This window comes from Gallinula chloropus (assembly GCF_964237585.1).
Source record: "Gallinula chloropus genome assembly, chromosome: 3".
Lineage (NCBI taxonomy): Eukaryota > Metazoa > Chordata > Aves > Gruiformes > Rallidae > Gallinula > Gallinula chloropus.
In genome coordinates, this window is record NC_140087.1 from 105,371,148 (window position 1) to 105,396,672 (window position 25,525).

Consider the following 25,525-nt stretch of genomic DNA (forward strand, 5'->3'; position numbering starts at 1 on the left):
AAAGCATATTTTCCTTGAATGTGTGCCTTAACCTAGCCTAATAAGTATTAATTTGTAGCATTTCTGGAGGTCTTGGGGTAGTCCACAGATAATGAGGTGTATCTGAGCAGTTCCTGCAAATGCCAGTGGGGTAAAAAAGCCAACAAGAAGACAAAACCCAAAAAAACCTTTGTTCATGGTATGAACAGTGTGGGGAAGGTAAGGAACCAGCTGATTTTGGAAGGAGGGAGGCAAGATAATGTGCATCTCTTAGCAGCCTTGGCATGTAGGTTTCCCACACTTGTAAAGTCAATGTCACAGTAAGAAAAAAAATACTAGGAAACATGGTCTTAAAATCAGATGTGCTACATAAGCTACCTTAGATGTTTGGGGCAGTGTGTGTTTTGTTGGCTTGGGGTTTTTTTTCCTTGTGTGTAACTTGTAAACTACCTTTCCTCTTTGTGGCAATACATTTGTTATGTGTGAGATTTTCTTCCTGGTTAGTCATTTGACAACTCTCCATCTGGGCCCTGAAGCCTGGGATAAAGATACTGTGCATGATGGTATCTTGTTGCTGTCTCGAGGGTGATATATAGGTATTATAGCCTCTTCTTACAGCTCCATTTTTATGTTCTTGTTTGCCCCACTTGGTGTTTGCTGCAACAGATTTGTTCTCTTTGTATCTAGCAAGGCTTGGTAGAAAAATGCAGGTTAAGAAACTGAGGATAATCAGAATATTCACCTTTCTTTCTAAAATTAACTTGGCAAACTGATCAATCTATCATGCCCTTGGGAACAAAAGTTCTGAGTTGCAGTATCATCAGGCTGGAAAAGGGTCGTAATAGATGCTTGGCTCATGAAAGAGACCTTGCAAGTCTCACCTGGGTAGCTGGAGCTGTAGAAGTTAAGGAATGTATTTTAAGTGATGGGTAGTGACTGTTGGTGAAGGCAGGATTGTAACTACTACTGGAAATGGCAGGAATTGGGAATGTGTATTTTTTTTTATTATTTTGCATTTACAGTGCCAGACAAAAGTCTGTGACCTAAGGACACTTCCTGCTTGTTCTCATATTTTGTCAGTTTATTATATGTTTGTGTTTTTTCCTTCTGCTTGCTATGTGCATGTCCTATCAGACAGGGGATGTATAGTCTATTGCAAGTCCTTGATGCTGTCAAATTAGCCATTGCTGTTGGTATTTTTTCTAGATAGCTAGCAAGCAGCAGCTGACAATGCTATTTTTAGTGGCAGAGATGTACTAAGCATCAATATAAGGAAGTGATGGAGTGTCTTTACTCTCATGCTGTTTTTCAGACTGCTCTGCAATGACTACAGCAAGATATAGGCCTACCTGGGACTTGGTACTTGACCCATTAGTGTCCTGCAAGCTCTGCCTTGGTGAATATCCCGTGGAGCAGATGACAACAATAGCACAATGCCAATGCATCTTCTGTACCCTGGTGAGTTTGCTTTTCTTTATTAGGCATATTATGCACAACTTGAACTGCAGAAATCATGTGCTTCTGCTGAATAGGTTTCACCATGAAGTATTGATACTGCAGTGGAAATAAATACTGTTTCTGTGCATTTAACAGAAATGCTAGGATGGGTGGTGTTCTTTTTTACAAAAAAAAAAAAAACCCAAAGCCAAGAGTTTTACTCAGCACCTTAGCATACTGCTGTGTACAGGTACCTCCTCAGCAGGATTGTTCACCTTTTTGTTTTTTATCTCAGTGCCTTGGGATTGGGTTTTGTTGTTGTTGTTGTTGGTTGCTATTTTGTTAATTTTGTTTTAAACTTTACCCCCAAGCCTTTCTGGGAGAGTGCCCTGCACACACTTGTAACTAGAGAAGTATTTAATGTATTTTAGACTCTAATTTCCCTGTATCATAACTACAATCCTGAGACAGGGTTTTGTAACCAGGTTGCACAATACATGCATGGTATAACAAGAATCTTGCCAGTGAAGTACAACGTGCTGTTTGGTGAGTGTATTTGTAGTATGTAGCAAAGATCATCACAGGAAGTTGCTAATACTAGTTTATGGACAGAGAAAGAAAAGGAGCAGTCATACTAGTTTTCCATCCCTGTTGATGACTTGGAATGAAAATATTTGACCCTTTAATTTGGCAATGGGTGCAAGCACACCAAACACCTTGTAACAATGGTTCAGCACTGGAAAAGTTACAATGATGTCAGTAAGAATGTTATTTCTGGGATACATGATATTGAAAGACTAGTACAGTGTCATAAACTCCTGGGAATTTATAGGTTCAGACATAGGATTGGTGATCCTTCTCCACAAGTATTTTTTGTTGGGTTTTTTTAATGTTGAAGAGCAAGATTTTTTTAAGCAGTCATTTCTTTGTTCTTCATTGAAATACTGCCTCTTTTTAAAAATACAGATTACTTCTTTCTGATGTTTTTTGAGAGGCTGTAGGGAGTTGCCAACAGTACAAACAGCTCCTTTTTGTTGCTCACTGAAAACAGCAAAAAAGAAGCAACGCAAACAGCTCAGTTTCTACAACATGTAATCTAAAAACTCCAAGCTGTTGCAACCAACTTTTAATGTTGATATTCCATGGGAAAAGAGGAAGTGAGCACACAGGCAGGTAAACAGATACAGTCTGTTGCAAACACTATGCCTTTCCAATTAAAAAATAAGTATTGCTTTGTTACGTGCTTTGAAAAGTGTTTGCTGAAGCTTGCAAAAGTGTATAAAATAATAGGTTTCACAGAAATACTCTCTACTGCGCAGAGAGTAGTTCTAGTATTTACAGAAGAGTTTTTCTCTCTCTGTGTGTCTGTTACCTGGGTGTGGAGAATACTTTAATTTCATTTTTTCAGTAACATTCAAGTTGACTTGCCAGATACGTCTCTTCCTCTCCACCTTGTTCCTTCTGACATTTGCTGCCATCACTGATCTTCCACTGTGTCTTGGTATAGAACACAGTCACTGACTCCTACGGATGGTTGAAAAGGTATAACCTGGTTTAGGTATTAAAGTTTGCTGATAACCTGTTCTGAGGACCTCGCATAAATAAACTTACTGTGGTGACATCGGAGTCTTGTCTCGGTCTCTGTTCGGCTGGAATCATTGATTCATTTTTACCACTTGTATTTGATTGTCTTATACAGTTCACGCAGCTTTTTCCTGTTTAGTCAAACCACTGTACCTCTGCCTCTTGTAAGAGCTTTGCTACGATGACATTCGAGTGTCCTGAAAAAATTATTTACCCTAAAGTTTTCCTGTGAAATACTAGGAAAATAACATTACCCTACTTTAATCCATGGTGGTGGTGGAAGAAATAAAAATCAATCCCAACAGTTGGAAGAGGCAGTAGCTACAAACCTGTGGCAGCCCAAGAATTCAGCATGACTAAAACCCAAGGTTTCCATCTCTGCCTTGTGGACAGACTGCAGGTTAAGTTACCTAAGAAAATACTCCTGTAATGAGTCAGGCAAGACTGCGCAGCCCCTTGGCAGTGGTTAAGGAAGAGTGTGACAACTGTACGCAGATTTCTCTGCTGGTGTTCCTCCAGTGATATTTTCCAGAAACCTGGTGTTTCTGGAAAGCATCATTTCAGTCCTCAACGTGAACTGTGTTTAGTAAACAGCCAAATTAAAATTACTGAACACCAACATGAAAAATAAATCCTTTTGACTCCAGACTTTGGATGAAGTCTATGTGCAGAAGATTCAGTACATTATCCTAGGATAATTAGAAATACACTTGGAGAAATATTTGATCATCTCTCCTTGGGTTTTGATGGACCAGTGTATAATTTTATTCTGGTTTCTTGCTTTTATTTAAATGATCTGCAATAACTGATGACCTCTGTGGTGGTATGAGCTAAAAAGAGAAAAGGATGTCCATTGCTTGGCTCTTGCTGCTAGCGTCTAGCCCTTCTGTATAAATCCCAGCAAGCTGAGACATCATGAGTATGTATTACAAAGAGATCTTTCAAGTGCAGTGCTGCTGGTATGTAGGCAGAATTCAGATCAACATGCAGACTTCTCTATCCTACAATATTTCTGTCTGCAAGTCTTCATTCCTTTATAAGCACAGAAGTGCCGTGGTAAAGATCCCGCGAAGGACTGTCTCTTCCTGACACTTACACAATAACACAGCTTTGCTATTCAGAAAGATAGAATGGGGACACTGTTTTCTTTTGCTCTCTGGCAGAGCTGTGCACGGATTGAATAGAGCGGACTGCCACTCCTGTGCTGATAAGGCACAGATGCTACAATCTCCCATCGTGTTATTTTGCCAGTTGTGGCTATTAGTACAATAGTCCATTATGGTTTTTATCGTTATGATCATTAATACGCACACAATGCTGTGAGCACTCAAGTTTTGTGTATCTCATCCATTAGGAACGTATCGTTTGTTGGATTGCTCAAGGTACTGGAGGAACAAAAGTCCAGTGAGGAGAAAGGAAAACAAGCAATCTGCTGTTGGCTTTTTCTGTGGTTGTTTCTCCGAGTATTGTCAAGGGGCAAACTGATACCTCTCTCCTTCTGGAGTTGTGTCAGCAACATGACCAGTGTTAAATGTGCTTTTCAAATTTTGGACTAAAATGCTTAAATGTCTTGCTTTATATTAAAGTACTCTTTCCTACATAAATTACATGCAGTAGATAGCCAGTAGCTGTACACTGCAAGATAGTCACATAGCAGTTGCTCCCCCCAAGAGAAGTTACTGATTTTTGTGTGTTTTCTTCGCAGTTTTCCTTATGACACTTACCTCCTTATGGAAGGCAAGGGACAGTAAAGCAAACAGAGCATCACTTTTTTTTTTTTCCCTTTGGTTAACTTTATTTTGTATTACTATGCAAAAAGTTTTCAGTTATTACTTAGCCTTTGGGCTTTTTGGGGGTGAGGGAAGATAAGAAATGAGCAATTTCAGTCCAATTCCTGCCTGAAATTCTGACCATTTTACAATCCGTGATCAAATTCTCATGCGTCTTGAAGGAGAGATACTGCCTTGTATATGTCCTAAAGTTAAAACATGTTTTGTTCCAGTTGATACTGTTGCATGAAAATCCATCAGTTGCTGTAATGTATCATGATTCAGATTATATGTGTGTGTACAGATATAAATTTTATATACAATGTCATACAATTGCCAAATAACATGTTGCAAGTACAACTGTGTCACTGCTCTTACTCTTAGCTTCACAGTAGATTGTTCAGTTGCCTTCAAGGTCTTATGCAGTGCTGATCATTTTTTGCTACTGGAGGATTTGTTGCTTACCTTTCTCAAATTTAAAATCAGCTACAAGCAGTCCAGACAAGCAGGTATCTAGAAGAAATACGAAGCCTGAGAGCGAGCCTGTCTTTGGAAAAAAATATTGTGGTTACTCATACGCAATCTGATTTGTTACTGATGGAAGGAAAGAGCACTATTCAGATATCTGAGTCAGTCTACAGTCAAAAAGAAAATGACAAAGCTAATGTTAAGACCTCCCTTCTGCGATGTGTTTTTGTCTAGCTGTGGACAAGTAAATCAGCTTTGTGGTGTTTGAAACCAACACTGCTATTTATAGTACTTATACTCTTGAGTCTTACCCACAGGCTGTACCTTAAACCCTCGAGACAGCTGGCTAACCTTCACTGGACCTTCAGGTCTCGCTTTTGGTCTACCAGACTCCTCCTGAGTTTGGTAGAGGTGTGATTTTAAGTCTCTGTCGAAGTGCATTCTATCTCAAGGAGTGTGACACCGGCCCTCTAACAGGATTACTGCATTTGCCTAATCATGACTGTTCACACATGTCTACTTAATTCTAGTCATTCTCCTAATTAAGCTTCTTCATAGGCTGATGACCTGAAAGGGAGGGTGGGCCCTGTGATCAACAAGGCAAATATTGTTATCGTTCCTGTAACTGGCAGCAGGCATCTTTTTTCCTTTTTTCCCCCCTTCCTTGTGGTGCTTGACTGGCAGCACACAGACTTTGTGCTTTTCCCCATCTTTCCAATCAGAGGCCAGCAATTTCCTTAATGTTCTCCCTCACTCCAAATGAGGCAGCGGCAGTTTCTCCTCTCCCCAGAGCAAGGCAGAAACCAAAAGCAGCGTGGATGGGAGCAGGTGGGCTCAGCTGCCTTCCCTATCTCCCATGGCTTGCCAAAGGGGACATTGCCTTAGCAGTGCAGCACTGGGCTCAGGTCAGGCTGTCCTCTCTACAAAGAGGTGTTTTGCTTTGAAACAGGAGGGAGGGGGAAGCCTAATAGCTTGTAAGGTTTTATAGAGCTCTGGGTGCTCCTTAGCAGCTTTCATGTTTTCCTGTTTCCCACCAGCTACTTATAAAGCTTAGAGCTTGGTGCTTGTTTTCACTTCCCCCAAACCTTAGCAGAGAACTGATAACAATCTTGACACGTGATGTGCCAGTAGAGGCTTTGTGGTTAGAGGTCACTCTGTTTGCATAGCAGTGCACACGGATGTCTGGGTTCTGACTCATCTTGTAGATGCTGTGATGACAAAAGTCCCTACTTTGTAAATATGCCAGTTTATTATTAAAGTTATTAATGTACAGTTGGGAAATGCAGAACTCTGAGTAAAAACTAGACTTGATCCAGAGCCTCCAAGTCTCTCCCCCCTCCTGTATGGTATTACTAAATGAGATTAACATGACCTGTCATCTGGGTGTTGGGAAAACTAGTTCATTTTTGTTTGCATAACGTTTTCCTTGTGAAAGTGAAAAGTTCTTTGTCTGCTGCAGGTGTATTGTCCTCCCACTCAGAAATACTCATTCTCTTCTGAAATGGAATAAACTTTTCTCAAACAACCATATAAGGGAAGACTGATTTTTTTGTTGTTGTTGTTTTTGCTTCCTGAATGTTTGAATTGCATCCTGCATTTGGTGGCATTTAAAAACAAATTGCTTTTTGTAAAGTTTACTCTGTGGTCTACCAATTGCCACCCTGAAGAAGTGAGAACAAGCAGCTTGTGCAAGATAATGGCATGAAAATAGAAATGTTTACATGTGCATCCACTTGAAATATCTATGCTAAGATGAAGATATGCATGAACCACAAGATGTTATCTTTACCTGCTGACTATCTATTCATGTGAGATTTTTCTGCAGGAAAAAAATACTCATTTTCTATATGTTTTACAGTACAGGCTTGTATATAATCCAGCAACCCCCCATTTTGAGGGATAGGCAGCTCTAAGTCTTCAGCTTCTTTTTCTCTGTTAAAACATTCAACTGGCAACAGGCATTTGTTTTTCAGGTTCATTTAGCTCCTGTTCCTTAGTCCTGCTTGTGATTTTCACAGCTATTGATTGCTGTGTCTCAAAGGATATTTGCCTTATTCTAGTATTTCTCAAGCTGAAGAAGCCAGCAGGGATCCTCTTTCAGGAATAGCACTCACTGAAAACACTTGCATCCTTGATGATGTGTACATTTCTTCTTGCTCTACCTTCATTTGTTGAATGATGGCCTGATACTGGCACAGTTACTCTGCTGCAGAAGGTATAGAGGCTATACCCAAGCAGAACAGTGCCGTACCTCATCCCTAACTTGAATATCTTCTCTGAGTTGCTTGCATCAGTGAAGAATTGTGTGCCAATGTCTGCTGTGGTATTTGGGTGTACTGTCAGGAAGTATTTCAACAAAATCTGCACTGCAGTCGGCAGGTTAAATCAACAGCTGCCCCTGTGCTGACCATGGGGGGCTTTGCAGTGGGTGAATTTTGGTTCCTGGCAGGCTGCTGGCCATCTCCCGGCCTGAGATTCTACCAGCCCGTGGGAGCACAAGGACTTTTGTGCAAGACCAATTTTTACAGCTGGAAAGGATGGTTTATCCTGACACATGGAAGCATAGGGATTGTGTTTAACATACCCAGATGAGACTCTGGCTGCTGCCTACAAGGAAGATAATGTGACTGAATTTGGGCTGGCAAGATGGGCTGCAGAGCAGCTGATGCAGACTTTAAAAACTGATACTGGGGCGGTGGGGAGGTCTTTGTCCTTAGCAGTTTTGAACAAACACAGCAACAAAAAGAACCAACACTTTTTTGGAAGGAAAACATTTATCACCTGTGACATTACTCATATTGGGTCCTTTTCCCAGTGTGTGCTGCCTCGTTCGCAGCATGGGAGTCCAGATGTGGGCACTAGACTTTTCCCTGTTGCAGAGCTCTGGAGAGCCTTGCAGGTGCTGGTCTTAAACAGTGAAGGTTTTTTGTATGCTTGTGCAGCATTTTTGTCTCAGCAGTAACATGAAGGAGAGAGCAAACATGTAAGAATGTTCTGGGTTACTGCTTTCAGATTGTGAATTTGAAGTACTGCGTGTCAAGATAAGTGACTGTTTCATCTGGTGATTTATTCTTAAGGATGATGAATCAGCTGCAGGGTTAATAAAAATTGGAATTTTGATAGAGAAGGCTTCTTTGAAAGTAGATTATTGTCTCTGAGAAAATGTCTATAGAACTGGGAACGACCTATTTTAGTTCAAAGTAGAATCACAAACATTAAACATCTGTCTAGTGTACATCTGAGATCTAGGTAGTTGGGAAGCTGAATCAAGTTGATCAAGTCTTGGACTTGATCTGTATAGCTGACAGTATAGCTAATAAATAAGATCACTGCCTCGGTCATGTGTATGCTTCAAACAGATCTGTGTGATTAAGAGTCCATAGACATTTTCCAGTAAATCACTTGTTAACCAGGCAGGATTAGGGCAATACTAGAAAGCCAGATTGTAGATCTACAGTAGAGATTTGTACACGGTGCAAGAGTATTTAAAAGTTGAGCCTGTGATTAAATGAGAATACACTTATAGGGGATTCTAAGTACTACTTTACACAAAAAGGCCACATAGTAGTCTTGAAAGGAGCTTAAAAGCTCTCCAAGAAACCTACATTCTTTTCTTTCTTTTTTTTCTACTTCTTTTCACATGCCTTAAGTGTGCCATGAAAATTTGACAGAAAGTCATTTTCTTTTTCCATGAAACACAAAGATTAGAAATGCATTTGTTTTATCACCAGGTGACCATTCTTATTGCTTCTGGAAAGATCCACAGAAGCATTAAGAAAGGCAGTGTACAAATGGCTACAAGATTCTTACTCTTCAACAACAGGAAAGACTCAGGCTCAAACTATCATTCTTCCTTTGTTTCCAGAGAATACCGCAGCTGTAGGCTGTTTCTTTTGGAGGAGTTTTTTTCTGACATTGTTCAACTAAATAGGAAGTCTTTCTGGAAAATGACATTTACTTCAGGGGAGAGCTCTCTAGACCAAAGTCAATTTGTTCTTTGGACTGAAGGGAGGGGGAACTGTTAGTGCAAAGAGGCATGGACCCCTGAATTAATCTCTTTGGTGAGGCACATTCACTCAAACATACTCCCTCCCTCTGCCCCAGTGACTGTTGTCCTCTGCATCACTATTTACGAATTCTAATCTGAAGCTAAAAATGAGTGTTACATCCCATTAACTGCAAGATTTATGGACTGCCTACCAATATAAATACCTATCCACCAGACTGACCGCGGAATTAGCTTAGGGGAATTAGCACAGAGCATTGGAATAACCTCAGTGTTGCACTGTCTTGTGGCAAGAAAAGGTATCACCTTCTCATTGCTCATTTCTGATGAATGTAAAGAAAAGTACCTGAGATGTGAGCATAAAAAACTGCAAAATACAATCAAAGCTATCTGTTGCAATATATTTCTTAATAATCTGTGTAACCTCATGACAAATTTTGAGTTTGGCTTGGTATCTTTTTAACACAAAAACTACCCTTAAGGCAAACTGCAGATTTGTAGCTACAAACCACTGCTAAATAAGAGCTACTCATTCAACATCCTTTCATATTGTTTATATTCTTCCTGGAATGTCAGGCCAAAAAGGATCATTGCATTCATCCAGACTAATATCCCATAACACCAACTAGTGTTTCCTGACTTTTCATGTGGTTGATTGCAAGCTTATGTAAATATGTGTGTATACGTGTTTTTATAAGTTCATCTAATTCTGGCTTGCAGATGGCACAGAATTTGCTACACTTGAAAGATATAGTCTATATGTTAAAAATCACTTTACCTAGAAACATTTCTTTGTTCAGTTTGAGCTGTCTTCCTGGTATTATTTTCCGTTTCCTCTCTTTGTATTGAATTTAGGGCCACTACTTTTAGAATCAGATTTTTTTGTTGAAGCTTCCCTTGTTGAAAAAAGCATCTCAGCCCTTACTTGTGCTTACTTAAATGCTTTCATGTTTATGTTTGAAGCGTGGTGCAAAACTTGAGTGATTGTCTGCCCAAGGTAAAGGGCTATTTTCCTGGTTAATATTTGTGTAAAATAGAAACTGACTTTGTTTATCTTTAATGTTCACCCTTATGAAATCCATTGTGAAACATTAATTACTTTTCTTTTTTAGTATGTGATAAATGGTAGATTTACTGCTTTTTATTTATTTCTTCCATTTTCCCCTTTCAATTATATCAGTTGGGTTTTCTTTTAAACTGTTTTACCAGTACCAGCATGCAATGATTTTCGTGAAGTGTGCATTTCATTTCAGGTTGGCAGTGGCCTAATGCCAACACCAAAATACATTTAAAGTTTTAAGAAATAAATCAAATGATACGGTAATGATATTTTTGGCTCTGCAGTTTTGTCATGCTTATATGGCCTTTCCAAATCCATTGACTTATTTATAAAATTTCCCACATGACTTGGCACTGGCGTCTGCAGCATTGGAATAGTCAGAAATCTGCATTTTGACAAAATCCACCTAGCGACTGTTAAGCAAATAATACAGGATAATCCTTTTGCCTCCCAGCTCTCAAATAAAAGGTGACATCTTGAAAAGCAATTCCTTGTCTCCTGTGATAGTAGCAATAGCTTGTTCTTAATAATAATAAATTTGTTGTAACTTTTCAAAAAGGTATGCTCTTCTGTTTTAAAAATGTTGGTCACCAAAAATATCTTTGAATGTTTTTAATTATGTTCATTGTGTATTGTGAAATTACCTCAGGCACCATTTTTTTTCTGTTGAAGGAGATGGTTGCTAAATAAAAGCAACCCCACATGGAAACAATGAAAGTCAGATTCCTTCTTATGAATTATGATGGGTTTAGTTTGGGTGTCAGGAGAAACAAGTCAAAGCACCATCATCAGAAATAGACATAATCATTGCTCTAACTCTCCTAAAAGAACTAAAAGCCAGATGTTTTAGTTCTTTATATTGAGATTTTACTGTGGCCTGTGCAAGTTTGTTAGAATTATGTGTATCAGGGTAAAACTATTTGTTGTGGTTTGGAAATCAGGCAAAGAGTACTAATTTTGATTCTTAATCAGTATTTTGATCTTTGTAACGTTATAGAAAACGGTGTGCAGCGGTGAATATACCTTTTTGTGTGACACCGTCCTTGATGTATAGAGGTTGGAAGTACAACTCATCTTGCAGAGCTCTAGGCTGTGCTGGGCGTGAAGGATGTTCCTTTATTAGCTATTTATTGCTGAGATAAAAAGGTGAGTGTAGTAAAACCACTGCTGAGTTGGGCTTTCAGTTGATCCTTGTGAGAGGATGGATCAGGGCCAAAACTTTGTCAAGGTGGTCGTGCTCCTGCCTTTTGTCACAAGGACAGCAAATGACAGTAGGAGTCTCTGGTTCCAGGTGAAAGAAGAAGTCGTCCAGACACTAGAAAGGACACATCACTGCAGTGATGTGCAGGAAGAGGGCAGAGCAGGGGCGCGCCAGAAGTGTGCATACGCAGGGAAAATCGCAGGTGTAATGCTCAGGAGAGCTAACCTGTCTCTTCTTGCTGATCTCGTGATCTTTGGGAGCAATTGGGGCATGCAATGCATCTTGACCTGCAGTTTATATAACCCTATATAAAGTTCTAAATATAGTGTATATTTATGTGGCTTATAGATGCAGTTTATATAGCCTATATATAGCTTATATGTAACACGTGTTGTGCAAAGCTTTGCTTTCCTTATTTTACAGGAAATTACAAAAGTATATTTCCAAGGTGTTCCCTTTGTAACCTTCATCTGTGGTAGTATATTGCATTCTCCTTTTAATTTAAAAATACATGAAGGTGTAAAATGAAAGTTAAGGTACAGATCTGTATAGTTGAGGAACCCTAACAACCTTAGTAGTGTCCTAGAGTGCCATCATATAATAATTTGTTCTTACTGTGTCTTGATTCATTTGGTATGCTAAGAGTAGGCATGCTGGACAGAAATCTAAGCTACTACCTGTTCCCTTGTAACTGCAGTGTAAACCAGAGCTACTTGGCTAATCTAATGATTGTTCTAGTTCTGGACTGGGGAAGGAGTATGAGCACAGGCATTGTTTGCTACTGTAGCTTGACTAACGACTCAAAACTCTTCTGGCTGGCTAGTGAAGCCTATGCAGCATTATTATGTATCATTGAATCATTAGGCAGGTCATCATTATTCCAGGTGAAGATTGTCAGAGTACAGTAATGAAGCACCAAACTGAGTGCAGAGGAACGTTTCTTCTTATGTGCTACTTAATTCAGTAGAGTTATGTTTTTGTGAAATGTCAAGTCTTACCCTGGATTCATCGTGTCAGACTATATATGTAAACAGAAATGTTACAAAATAGCCCCCATCAGTTTTTGACCAGTTTAGAGTATCTGAACTTACTGAAATGGTGAGGGTTGGTTGGTTGAGGGGCTTTTTTAAAAGCAACATAGTAATGGAATTTAGCAAAATTTAAATAAAAATAACTTTCCATTGACACAAGGAAGAATAAAGTTGCTTCTCAGCGTATTGATTTTCTAAAGGTCAATGTACAACAAGAAAGATATTTTTTAACCTTACTCCAAACTCAGTCCTTAGTTTTCCTACTTTCTGAGAAAAAATATGTAATAATTCATTTTGAAAAACATTTGGGGTGAAAGCACATCTTTCATTCATCCTATCCAGTACTTTATTGCCTTAACAGAAAGACTTTGAAGGCATTTTCTTCCAGCATGGGTTCAACTACAAGCTGAATAGAAAATGAGCAGCAACATATTTGTCATCTTTTTTGTAGTTGTTTTTAATGAATTTTTCATAGTGTATAACTAAGCCCCCAGTCCTACTGTGATGCTTTGCTTGCATGCTGGTGCATTTCTAGTACTGCAGCCAGATTGACATTTGTGGGCCGGTTTTGGATTACACCTTCTCCAGTCAAGAATTTGCTGGGGTGGGGGAAGTCCCAGGGGTACACAGTGTTTTATTCTCTGCTAATTTATGGTGATATTTCATAGCCCTGAGACAGTATCCGTGTTCCCAGAAGGTGTAGTGTAAGAAGTGCACTCAGCTGCGAAGGTTTTGAGGGCGGTAGGGGCCAGTGGCACATCAGGGGAAGGGGAAGACTTTGGACACTGCTTGTGGCAGGGATGAGCTGTGTCATTCCATGGAAGACAGGAGGAAAGGGAAACAAATCAAATAAGCTTTGGCAGTGGTCCCAAATGGGTCGAGGAAGAGAATTAACCACATTAATGATTAATGATGGTAAAGCTCATTCAGCTTGAAAAGTACTTTCTATAAGTGCTAAGTGTTGGCATTAAAAATGTATGCATTTTCATTTTAAACCACACTTTGTGTCTGCAGATGGAGTGGAAAGGGAAGAGCCAGCAGCGTCATTATGGCAATGCTAATACCTCACTGCAGCTGAAATCACAGTTTGCCAGGGTATGCAACCTGGGACCTGGTGCTTGCAGAGCTCAGCCTGCTGTAGTTGCTGCTGGGTGGTTCTCTCGAGCTGGTCCACCACCCACCCTGCAGAGCTCCTAGTGAAAGCTGGGAAGCCTTCTGCAAGTCAAACATATACTAAGTGAACAGTTCTCTTCATTAGACCCCTGCTGGTAAAGAGGAAAACAGGCCATAATCTATCACACGTGGATTTTTTTTACACCTGTTAAACTTTTAAAGATACCAATTATCTGATCTCTGGTTTTCTTTTCCGAAAAACAGACCTATTGTCTCTGTTGAGGAGGAGATGCAGGGAAGGGGACTCTGATAGAAATTATTTATTCTGCTATCCAGGTAGTGGCACGTTGCCATCAGAAATCTTGTGTATCAGGGCAGCTGAAATTACGTGGGCAGGAAGTGAAGTTTTTCCTGCAATCAAGCTGTGAGAGGTAAAATCTAGTATAAAACGTTTGTATAGGTGATTGGGTCTCTGGGAGGAGCTGAATAGGCATATCAAGAGGCAGAACAGCAAGAGAAGAGACTAAGTGAGCAGATCCACAGTCGACCTCAGCAGCTATTTGCCACATGCAAAGGGTTAGGCTGGAAATGTGCTTGTTGATGGGTCTGTTTGATGAAGGGGCTGGAAGGGAGGAGCAGCTCTGTGCTCTGACCTGCAGCTGGGCTCGGCAAGGTCAGTGCAGCCCTTTGCCTTCCCAGGCTGATGGTGAGTTGGAGGTTGTATCACGTTCTGTCTGGAAATGGTGCTTGAAGTGTCCATGTTGCCAGCTTGCTGCAGAGCATGCAGTCCTCGCCTCCCACCCAGCTGCATGCTGAGCTTGTTTTCTATTTTCATTTCACTCTGCTTTTGGTCTAGCCTCCCTCTTTATTCACATACCTGGTAACAGAGTGTTAGGGACCTACTTTCTGTAATTGTGTCCAGGTTGCTACTGCCAGCCCAAGCAGGGTGAGAACACCAAGAATGACCCATCTGCTGAAAAGTAGACCCTCATTTGCTCTTGCTGTTTAGCATCAGGCTGGTAGAAGTTGCACAGTGTCTGCAGGGAGAAGGATCTCTCTCTCTCTCTCTCTCTCTCTCCATCACTCCCCTTCCCTCTCCAGCAGACACCTATGCAGTAGCTCTCACCTTGATGTGAGAAGTGTGGAGGTGGAGGAGGATGGCTGCTCTTTGGGAATAACAAGGTTTAGTCTTTATATGCCCTTAATGTAAAATATCCACCTTTGTTTTGTTGGTGGTCATGCTGTGCACTACTGTGTCAGGTGCTACATTTTCAGTTATGACTTGGGTAAAATGCTGTGGTTGCTAGGGAAGAAAAGTATTACTATTACCAATATTTATTATTCCATCCCCATGGAAACTGTAGTTCTTCTGGGAGTCCTAATTCTCCCTTTTTTCTTTACTTCCTATGGAAAAGATGTATCTTTAGCCATGAAGTTCAGATAGTTATGTTCTGGAAATAGAAGGCGAGATCCACCACTAAGATACACCTCTCCTTTTTGCTCTCTGGTGTGCTTGACAGATGGGTCTATGGGTAGTTACTGCTTACTAAGCTGTGTTGTGGTTTCCAGTCACATAAAGATTTTTGGAGTGTGGTTAATCTAATTTTATTCTGGTGGTGGTTTATAATTTTTTCCCCTCCTGGCTCCCTGTTTGATTCGTCCCTTTCCCAAACATTGTTATTTTTTAATTTGCTGCATATTTTAAATTAAGGAAGAATTACTTGATGGGAAAATTAACTTGCTGTTTTCTATTTAAAGGTATAACCATTGCAAAAGCTGCGTGCATGGCCCATGGTTGGAAAAGGGGCATGGTGGTATCTGTTTTTTACAAATAAATTTGAGTTCTTCAGATTTTCATAGGAAAGCTGTTAAAATACCCAGTGGTTTATTCTTGGTGGAATGGTTAACCCAGTCTTTGGCTCTCTTACAGTGCCTAAAACAGTACGTGGAACTTTTGATCAAAGAAGGTCTAGAAACAGCAATCAGCTGCCCTGATGCTGCCTGCCCAAAACGAGGTCATCTGCAAGAAAATGAGGTATGCTTTTACTGCACATAGGGTTGGGGCTTTTTCCTCCCTTTTCTTTCCAGGATGTTTAAATGTGCCTTGCTCCATATGTTACAGCTACCACTGTTGCCAACATACGTTTTTAATAATTCTCTAAAGGTCAAATATTTTGTCTCCATTTGTTGAAAATGGCTTAGATTATCGTTGTTCCTAACTGGAAATTTGTCTTTTCCTTTTCCTTCCTTCCACAGATCGAGTGCATGGTTGCATCAGAAATCATGCAAAGATATAAGAAGCTACAGTTTGAAAGAGGTAACACGTGTACTGCTGTCCGTTGCAGGGCTGTGGGAATGGCGTCACTCCAGAGCAATCCCATAAACCAAAGTCTGGCTCTGCACATGTTCAGGCAGTAGCATTCTGCATTAGGTGCTTGCTCATCCCCACCCCCCCCCCAAAAAAAAAAAAAAAAAAAAAAAAAAAAAAAAAAAGAATGGGAAAACACTGGTTCTGTTCTTGCCTGCTGATTCCCAGAACTGCAACATTCTGGGAATAAACTAAGGAAAGAAAATTACTATGTATTGTAGTGCTCTGTAACTAAGAGAGGGAGTGACTTCTATTTAGAGCTTTGCAGTTTGAGCTGACTAAGTATTTATTCTAGGGGCTGGGGAGGTAGACTGACCCCTCTTATGGAGCCACCATTATTGCCTGTGATGGCATCTGGTGCAGAATTATTAGCAATTCAGTGTGTAATGATGATATGAACTTTGTCAGTTTTTGAGGATAGAAGCTGACTGGGTGCCTATGGGATTGCAGAACTGTGTGGCCACAGAGAAGTTATTACCAAGCGTTTGCTGAGGGCAGAGCCCAGCCTAGAAACCAGTGAAGTTATTGGTAGGTTTGTGTTGACTTCAGTGGGCTTTCCAACACTAAGTGACTTAGAATCACAGACTGGTTTGGATTGGAAGGGACCTTAAACATCACCTAGTTCCAACCCCCCTGCCATGGGCAGGGACATCTTCTTACCGATTAAGCAGCCTACAGGAAAAGGGTGAAAATGTTCTACACTGTTGTGAATTCCGTGGTTACATTAGCACAGAGACTGTCTTGAAATAGAATCCACTGGGCAAGCCACTGTAAAGACACTTTCTGGGGTGTTATGCCTGGATAGTGTATGCTGTATTAATCTTCAACCACAACTGAAGAATAATAACACATCTCATTCTCAGAACAAGTTTAGTTTGGTGAATGAAATCGGGCAATTAGTTCAAACTCTGGAAACTCACTTTAGTTTGGCGCCTGCTTACAAACCAGGCTAGATTTATGTCTAAGTGGGTAGCATAAATTAAATGGTTTCTTTTGTAAATGTGTGCCTTCAAATGCCCTGACAGTCAACCTGAGCTGGAATGCATTGTTATGGAGGACCAGTCTTATAACTGCCTTTGAATGTTGTTCTTTTATGCCCCTTTACAGAAGTGCTTTTGGATCCATGTCGGACTTGGTGTCCATCTTCTACTTGCCAGGCAGTTTGCCAGCTCCAGGAATCAAGCCCACAGGATCCCCAGCTCGTCCAGTGCAAAGCCTGTGACATTGAGTTCTGCTCTGCTTGCAAATCTAATTGGCATCCAGGTCAAGGCTGTCAAGACAACATGCCAATCTCTTTTCTTCCAGGAGAAACAAGGTAAAGTATTGAAAATACAAAGAAAACACTCAGTTATTGAAAAAATAGAATATGAAATAGTTAAGAGGCATTTTCATGATACTTTGTTTTGAAGCTGTTTCCTTCATTTAGTAATTCCTGTTCTGTTAATGCTGTGTTCTGAAACTGGATAGCTCTTGGCAGCCTCACTCCTTGCCAGGATTCTGGGCAAAGCACAAAGGGACTCCTTGAGTCTGTATCAGCTGCCTTTTTGCTCCAGTGGGAAAAATGCGATATCCAGGCAGCTCATGAGCTTCCCTTCAGAGAAGATCTCACTGCTGCTGCTTTTCCAGACAGCATGAGGGTTGGTAGCATCGTGCCAGACTGTGATTTTTAGGCTGCTCTATCAGTCATCCAAACTGCTGCACATTTGGCCAGCGATCTTAAGTTCTGTTTCCACTGGCGTATTGCAGCCAGTGAATAAGAAAGGCTGTTGTGCATGTGTTCTACTTAATGTTTGGGCTTTTTCAAAGACAATACGGCAGTTCAAGGTATCATTAAAGTCATGGCCAGCCTTGCATTTAGCTAGTGATAATTTGTCTTCTTTCAAGCTTTGTTCATCATCTTAAACTACTTCACCCCCATTCCTCCCATCTTCCTTTGCCAGACTTTGCTCCAAATTTCTCTCCCTCTTCCCCCCAAGTGACACAGGGGGATGGGGAATGGGGGTTTTAGTCAGTTCATCACATGTTGTCTCTGCTGCTCCTTCCTCCTCAGGGGACAACTCCTCATGCTTTTCCCCTGCTCCAGCATGAGGGCATGTCGCCCTCCCACAGGCGACAGTCCTCCATGAACTTCTCCAATGTGAGTCTTTCCAATGGGCTACAAGTCTTTACCAACTGCCCCAGTGTGGGTCCTCTCCTGGGAGTACAGACCTTCAGGACCTGACTGTTCCAGCACGGTCCCCTATGGGGTCACAAGTCCTGTCAGCAGACCTGCTCTGGCATGGGCATCTCTCTCTGTGGGTCTACAGGTCCACCAAGAGCCTGCTCCAGCATGGGCTTCTGACCAGGTCATAGCCTCCTTCGGTTGCATCCACCTGCTGCAGCATGGGGCCCTACAAGGGCTGCAGGGGGACAGCCTGCCTTACCATGGTCTTCTCCGTGGGCCAAAGGGAAATCTCTGTACTGGCGACTGGAACACCTCCTCCCTCTCCTTCTTCACTGGCCTTGGAGTCTGCAGAATTTCTCACATGTTCTCATACCTTTCTGTGACTACAAAACCCACTGCTAGGTTTCTTTTCCTTCTTAATTTATGTTCTTACAGAGGCATTGCCACTGTTGCTGATTGCCTTGGGCTTGGCCAGCAGCAGGTATGACATGGAGCTGTCTCAATCAGACCTAGGGGAAGCTTCTAGCAGCTTCCCACAGAAGCCACTCTGGTAGCCCAAACCTTGCCATGAAAACTCAGAACAAGTAGGAAGTACCCTTAAAGCTCATGCAGTTCCAACCCCCTGCCATGGGCAGGGACACCCTCCACTAGCCCAGGGTGCCCAAACCCCCATCCAACCTAGCCTTGAACACTGTCAGGGAGGGGGAAACCTGTGCCAGTGCCTCACCACTCTCACAGTGAAGGATATCTAATCTAAATCTGCTCTGTTTCAGTTTAAAACCATTATTCTTTGCCCTATTACTACATACCTTTGTAAAATGTTCCCCTCCAGGTTTCTTGTAGACCCCTGGCGCCTTCTTTTCTCCAGGCTGAACAACCCCAACTTTCTTAGCCTGTCTTCATTGGTATATTAAGTACCTCAGCCTTTTCCTGATTATCTCTATGTTTCCCCCAACATCCAGTAAAGGATGGTGATTCTCCTTAGCCCTCCTTTTGTTGTTAATAGGTCTACAGAAATGAGTTTGTGGTCAAATATTCTCTTGCACATTTTGTATGTGTGTATGCTCAACCAGAACTAAAGCTCACTAAACTTTATGGCAAGGTAAAAAAAATTAATTTATTTTCCTTGGTTTTTTGATTGCCTTTAGTTTTTATTTCATGTTTCTCTTTTTACTCCACTATGGTTGTTTTTTTCATTATTTTGGAGCATAATGTACCAGTAGCAGTTTGTGCTACCGTGTGTTTGGAGTTTCCTTATACAGTGTATGGATTGAAAGCATTATTCTGTAATATGATTGCCCCCAGTGTGACTAACAAGTGTGTGTCTTTTCATCCTGCCATTAGGCAAATCAATCAATCAGGGGTCAGTCCTGTTTTCCAGCAAAAGTGCTAATCCCCCGTCAGTGGTTCTTGTATCTCCCGCTGGCAGTGGCTGCAGGAAGTGTCACTATAGTTGTTAGTGTGCATAAAGCCTGAGTACAGTAGACAGCTACTGAAGGGAAAACAAATACTGTCCCAGTGTTTCCACATTCACAGAATCACAGAACATTAGGAGTTGGAAGGGACCTCAAAAGATCACCTAGTCCAACCCTCTGCCAGAGCAGGATCACCTAGACTAAATCACACAGGAACACATCCAGGCAGGTTTTGAATGTCTCCAGAGAAAGAGACTCCACAACCTCTCTGGGCAGCCTGTCCCTCACAGTGAAAAAGTTTCTTTTTATATTCACATGGAACTGTGAATTCCTCTGTGTTATGCCCACTGTATGAGGGGACACATCCTACAGTTTTGCACTGTCGTGCAAAACAGGAAGAGGCAGTGCTGACCCTAACTCACAAACCATGACTTGTTGGTTCCTGATTTGGAGGAAAATTCCTAGGCAGGATCCTTAAGGATGGTAGAGACAAGCAGTCTCTCGCCTGGTGCCCCAGTCCAAAGGAATGTAGACTGGGCTTGTTATACCATCAAGGGATTGCTGCTGCTTCTGTCTGGAGGAAGAAGAAAGAGAGAAAACAAAAAAGAAAAATGATCTAGGTATGCAAAATATTTAACTGTGGAGTAGCTGCAGCTCACCTGATATATTTCAGGAGGAAAATGTGTATCTATTACTATCTCTAAATAATAAAAACAGTTAGTAAAGTACATGGTAAAGAAAATGTCTGGACTCCTGTGTAGACACTGTCATCACAAATTATTTTTTTTCTGGACATATATTTGAAAAACAGAGTACAGGCAAACTACCTGAATAATAAAACTCAGTTGAATGCCTGGATCTCTGCTAACTCATGGGGCTTTTTGGGGGTGAGGAACACAGTTCTTAGAAGTTCTTGTCTTCTTCCTGGCCACATATCTTATTACTTCCTCACTGTCTCCCATAGTTCAGTTTTTAAAATGGAAGAAGATGATGCTCCAATCAAACGCTGTCCAAAGTGTAAAGTTTACATTGAACGAGATGAAGGCTGTGCCCAGATGATGTGTAAGAACTGCAAACACGCCTTTTGCTGGTACTGTCTGGAATCTCTTGATGTGAGTATGTGCTCTGCACTCTGGTTCTCAGAAGCTTAGAGGTTCATTGCTTTACTCCTCAGCTCGCTCATTAATCAATTAATAGTAGCTCACCAGCTTCTGCCTGACTTGGTGGACCATAACCCATCGGAGCTGGTACTTTGATAGGATTTCTATGCTCTCTTTTACTTGTCTGACCTTTGTGACCTTATGTTTTCCCCTTTGTGAGTCAGGGAATAATCATTATAAAGTAAAATTACATGGACATGTTGTTTTAAAGTCTTTACATGGGTTTGTGCAGTGTTTTTTTTTCCCTTTTTTAATACTACTTCGTTTAATACTGACTTCAAAATTCCCCTTTTTGAAGGAGTTACAGGATGAGTATTCAGTGTTCTCAGCCTGTGGAGGTTTATCAGACAAATTTTAGATTTGGTGCATACCATGCAGGAGTCTACCCGTCAGATTTGTTTACAGTTCATTGTATTCTGTGGGGCAAGAAATAGATCTGTTGTATGAAAAACAATACAGCGTTCTCCTAACATCAGGACTTTGTCAGTATATAAGCTGCTGTCGTCATATGTTTATGTTTGTTTTCTTTAAAATCAGCCTGTTATCGTGCCCAAGGATCAGAGTATATACAATATACAACATCTGTTTCCATGTCATCAGTTTTATAGCGTCGTTAACAATAGCAAAGGAAATGTTTTAGGTTCCTGAAAGCTACTCTGACTATTCAAGTCCTGTGTTTGTCCCATTTGAATGCTTTACTAACAGCTCTGTAGTCACAGGCTTCTCACGTGAGTGTTCCCTCTGTACCAGGCCTGCTGTCTTGGCTGGTTTACAAAAAGATGGCAGGGCAGATGGGGAAATAATTTCTCAAAAATCCACATTGTCCTTTCATTCCTTGGCTGGTAAAAGGAACCAGCTTTCGGAAGCCTGTGGTACGAGCATTCGCTTTCCTGTGCTCTTTCTGTATGAGTCTAAAATACATGCAATGAGCAACTTACCTTCTTACCTCCTCTTGCTAAATTCAATACTGGTGTTTAAATATGTAGTTGGAGAACCCTTGAGAGAAGGATTAATTATAGATATACAACACTTGATAAACAAACTTGTGTGTGAAGATGCTTAACTGTAAGTAAAACACTTTGGAAAGGTTGGACCTGGCCGTGTCCACTTTACTAAGCTTTTATCTTCCTGTACAATTCCTGGTTATAGGCTCTCAGGAAATAGTATTTTATAACTTGAGGAACAGTTTGTACTTCTGTTATTACCTACCTTTTCATTTAATATTTTGTAGGATGATTTTCTCCTGATACATTATGACAAAGGACCATGTCGAAACAAGCTGGGACACTCCAGGGCATCTGTTATCTGGCACAGAACACAGGTAAAGCTCACGTCTTTAAAAGCTCTCTGCAGGTCTCCTGCTGTCATAGTGCCTTCCTTTGCCTTCTCATTTTAACGCTTTATGGTAAAATTCTGGGCCAAATGGTAACTGATTTTCATAGCAGATTGAAAGAGGGCAGTAGCTTGGAGAGGAACAGATAGCTCTCTCAGAGGGGACACTCCTTAGCAGAAAGCCACTGAGAACTAGAAAAGGTATGTTTCAGAGACAGTTAAGTTCTCAGTAACCCTGGAGGACAAACTAGGTTGCTGCCATCCATACTACTAACAGTGAAGTTCATCTTGCAAGGGATCTTCAGCTCCAGATCCAGAACTGGTAAGGAACTAGCCTGAGTGTGCTCAGTATCTTGCTATAGACTACAGTTGACTCATTTGTGTAGGTTGGATAGAAGGTAATCTAGTAAGCTTGTCAGTGGGTCTAAACAGATTCAAACTCACAAAGATTTTGGGGATACCTCTTGTAGTCTAGATCTGGTCTTTCTGGACACAGCATGAATGCTGGTAATGGAAGAGCTTTCTGCGCTACTTCACTGAATACAAAATAAATGCCAGCATGTGACTTAGTCCAATCTACTGCCTTTACAGTCACTTTAGAGATACAGGGACATCTGGGTATCTGAGTCATCTCTTCCTAAATTAACTGTGTGCTAGTAAATATCTACCTTAGTTTGAGATGAAGTGATTTTCATGAAGTACAGATTTCCCAAGTCTCAAGAATCAATCACAAGTCTGGACAAATGGCTAAACTGAAATAAAAGGAAAAGGTTCACACCCTTCTCCCTCTGTGTACACCCCTGGGTGCCTGAGCAATGGACTGGGTTTTGCTTGGCTTAGCCAGTGGTATCTTAGGAAGTGTGTTGGGTACATAAGCTTTCTCGATAGACCTGTAATATGAGGTGATTCATTTCATATTTGGTATCTGTTCTCAGCCACAGCAGTTAGTGCAAATAAATATGTTTGATAGACAGTATGTTTGATGTTCTGGTCATTGTTTAGAAAGAAAGGGATAATTCTTCACCAATCAGGATATAATTCTGCTAACCCCAGTAAAGCCAAATCAACATCGCAATTGTTTCCTTATGCTAAGTTCCTTCCTGTATTTATTCAGGGCAAACTGAGGTGAGCCTTTGGTTTGTTGTTTGGAGATTTTAAAAAAATATTTGTTTTGGCTGGAGGGAATGGCTTGATGCTGAGCTTGGGCAGCAGCTTCTTCAGAAGCAACAGAACTGAGTAGGAAGTTCATAAAAAATACTCGGCCGGAACCCCCACAGAAAACCCCACCCAAATAAACAACAACCCCCCCCCCCAAACAGAAGGAAACTTAATGAATTCGTTGATGGCATACTGAGGCTGAAAGGAAGGTGTGAATAGATAACCCGTAAAAATTGCTGTTGGTAGATGCAGCCCACTGAACTGGTAACTTCCAGTTTGGCTCTGTCTGACCAGCGCACTCGCAGCCTGGGATGCAAAGGGCTGGGCCAGGGCGCTGCCATCAAAGGGCAGCGTGGCAGCAGCTGCAGCTCACCCTTTATACAGGGGATGAGAATTTACCTTTGGTTTATGTCTGTAGTAAATGGATGCAAAAATGAGTAAATGGAAGTGGCATCAGATTGTCAGCGCCTCCAGAAAACGAACGAACAACGAAACGTGCATGCGTTCGAAGCTGGGCAAGGAAGTCTGAGCTCCTTATCCCTGGCCAGCCAGTCTCCAGGACTGAAAGGGTTCGGCGTGGCAGGAGGCAGCCGGAGCGCGGCGAGCGCTGTCCCACAGCGCCACCTCCCGCAAGCAGCTTCTCCTCAGCCCCCGCCACAGCATCCCTGGGTAGGGCCATCCCGAGATGAACCGCCTAGTAAGCGGAACGAGAAATTGCCCGGGGCTGAAAAAAGTACTAGTAAATCATCACATCTATACCATGGCTAATTAAATATTTGCCGGATAATTGAAGCAGCATATCTAGCCATGGCTAGAAGAATTCTTTAATGAGTACCGCAGTCTAATTTCATTTTGCCTTCTGTTGTGAGGTTTTCCTAGCAGATAAGCTCCTGCCTTCATTATTCAAAATTATTCACAGACACCCTCATGTGAATAAATCTAAATTATTTTCTCAAATAATTGGCAGTCACATCGTTGCAGCATTACTCTCACAGTTGCCTGTGGCAAATGGGAAGCTTCCTCAGGCAGTGAACCTCAACTTGAATGGTTTTAAAAACAATTTTCCAAGTTTAAACTCTGTAGAAACCAAGAGAATTTGGCACACTGGCAGGGTGGGTACGTCTGTGGTCCTCTGCCCATGCTGGGAAGAGCATGATCAATAAATGTAAAAGCAAAAAAATGCTTTTAGATACTTAGGTCATATCCCTTGAAGCAGCAGGATGAGATCAGGTCTGACTGCAAAAAGCCATTTGGCACATGCAGAGTCCTTCTGTCGTCCATGGGGTTTGTAATTGTTTGTACCTGAGATTCCCAGGGTTGTGTTACTGTTGGTGGGAAGGTTGTGGGAGCCTTTCCAGATTTTCTGTGAACCTCCAGTCCCAAAATCTTGACATTCTTTTGTGAGATTTCTCCAAAAAGGGAGCACCTGCAAGTGGCAGTCTCTACCTCTCCTGTAGTCTTGATCCTGATATTTCATATTTATATTTGATCAAGAAAAAAGTGTCCAGTCAGTTGCTTCATTAGCTGTTTGAGATACAGCAAATCTCAAAAAGCAAATAACCATCTGCATCACTTGGTGTGATGGAACTGCATTGTGTGATACATCACAGTTCTGACCAGAGCCGGGAAACGTGAACGTTCGCTCTCTGATTTCACGCCCGTTTACTCTGCTGACTGCAGCATACGCTTTTGGGGGGGGGGGGGGGGGCGGGGAGTCCTGGCTCTGTTAAGGTCGGTGGGATTTGCAGAGATCCTTTTGGAGGACGCTGATGGGTCACTGGTGTCAGCAGAATCTAGACAATTGTTATCCCTAATGCAGTGCTGTTCCTTTCTCTTGCAGGTGGTAGGAATTTTTGCAGGATTTGGCCTTCTACTTTTGGTGGCCTCCCCTTTCCTTCTACTTGCTACACCATTTGTTCTGTGCTGCAAGTGCAAGTGTAACAAAGGAGATGATGACCCTCTACCTACCTAGACTGAGAGAACGATTCATCACAACATGTGTTTTGATTTTATTGTTGCTGTTGATGTTCCCTCTTGCACTTACATTGCTGTAGCCTTACTTGCCCCGTTCTGCTTTTCATTGGCACACAGTCTTGGTTCTGGGAGCTGTGGTTACTACTGTTGCATAGGTCAATTGATAGTAGACAAGGAGGGTAATGGAAGGCAAGTTTGGTGCTAAAGGGAGACCATGGACCCAGATAGCTCTCCGAAATGAAGAGGTGATACTGCTAAAAACAATGCAAAAAGTTTCTGTTGTTCTGCTAGGGGACTTGGAACTGT

At 41.5% G+C, this 25,525-nt stretch overlaps 1 protein-coding gene across 1 annotated transcript; it reads left to right on the top strand.

The window, feature by feature from the left end:
• Window positions 1-1,296: 1,296 nt before the first annotated feature.
• RNF144A (ring finger protein 144A) lies at window positions 1,297-25,217 on the top strand (the record flags this gene model as incomplete). Its single annotated transcript, XM_084262593.1, has 7 exons — window positions 1,297-1,437; window positions 15,579-15,683; window positions 15,905-15,965; window positions 17,124-17,331; window positions 20,560-20,707; window positions 21,987-22,076; window positions 25,086-25,217. Exons 1-7 carry the CDS (start codon window positions 1,303-1,305, stop codon window positions 25,215-25,217), a joined length of 879 nt encoding a protein of 292 aa, XP_084118719.1. The 5' UTR covers window positions 1,297-1,302.
• Between the last annotated feature and the right edge of the window lie 308 nt (window positions 25,218-25,525).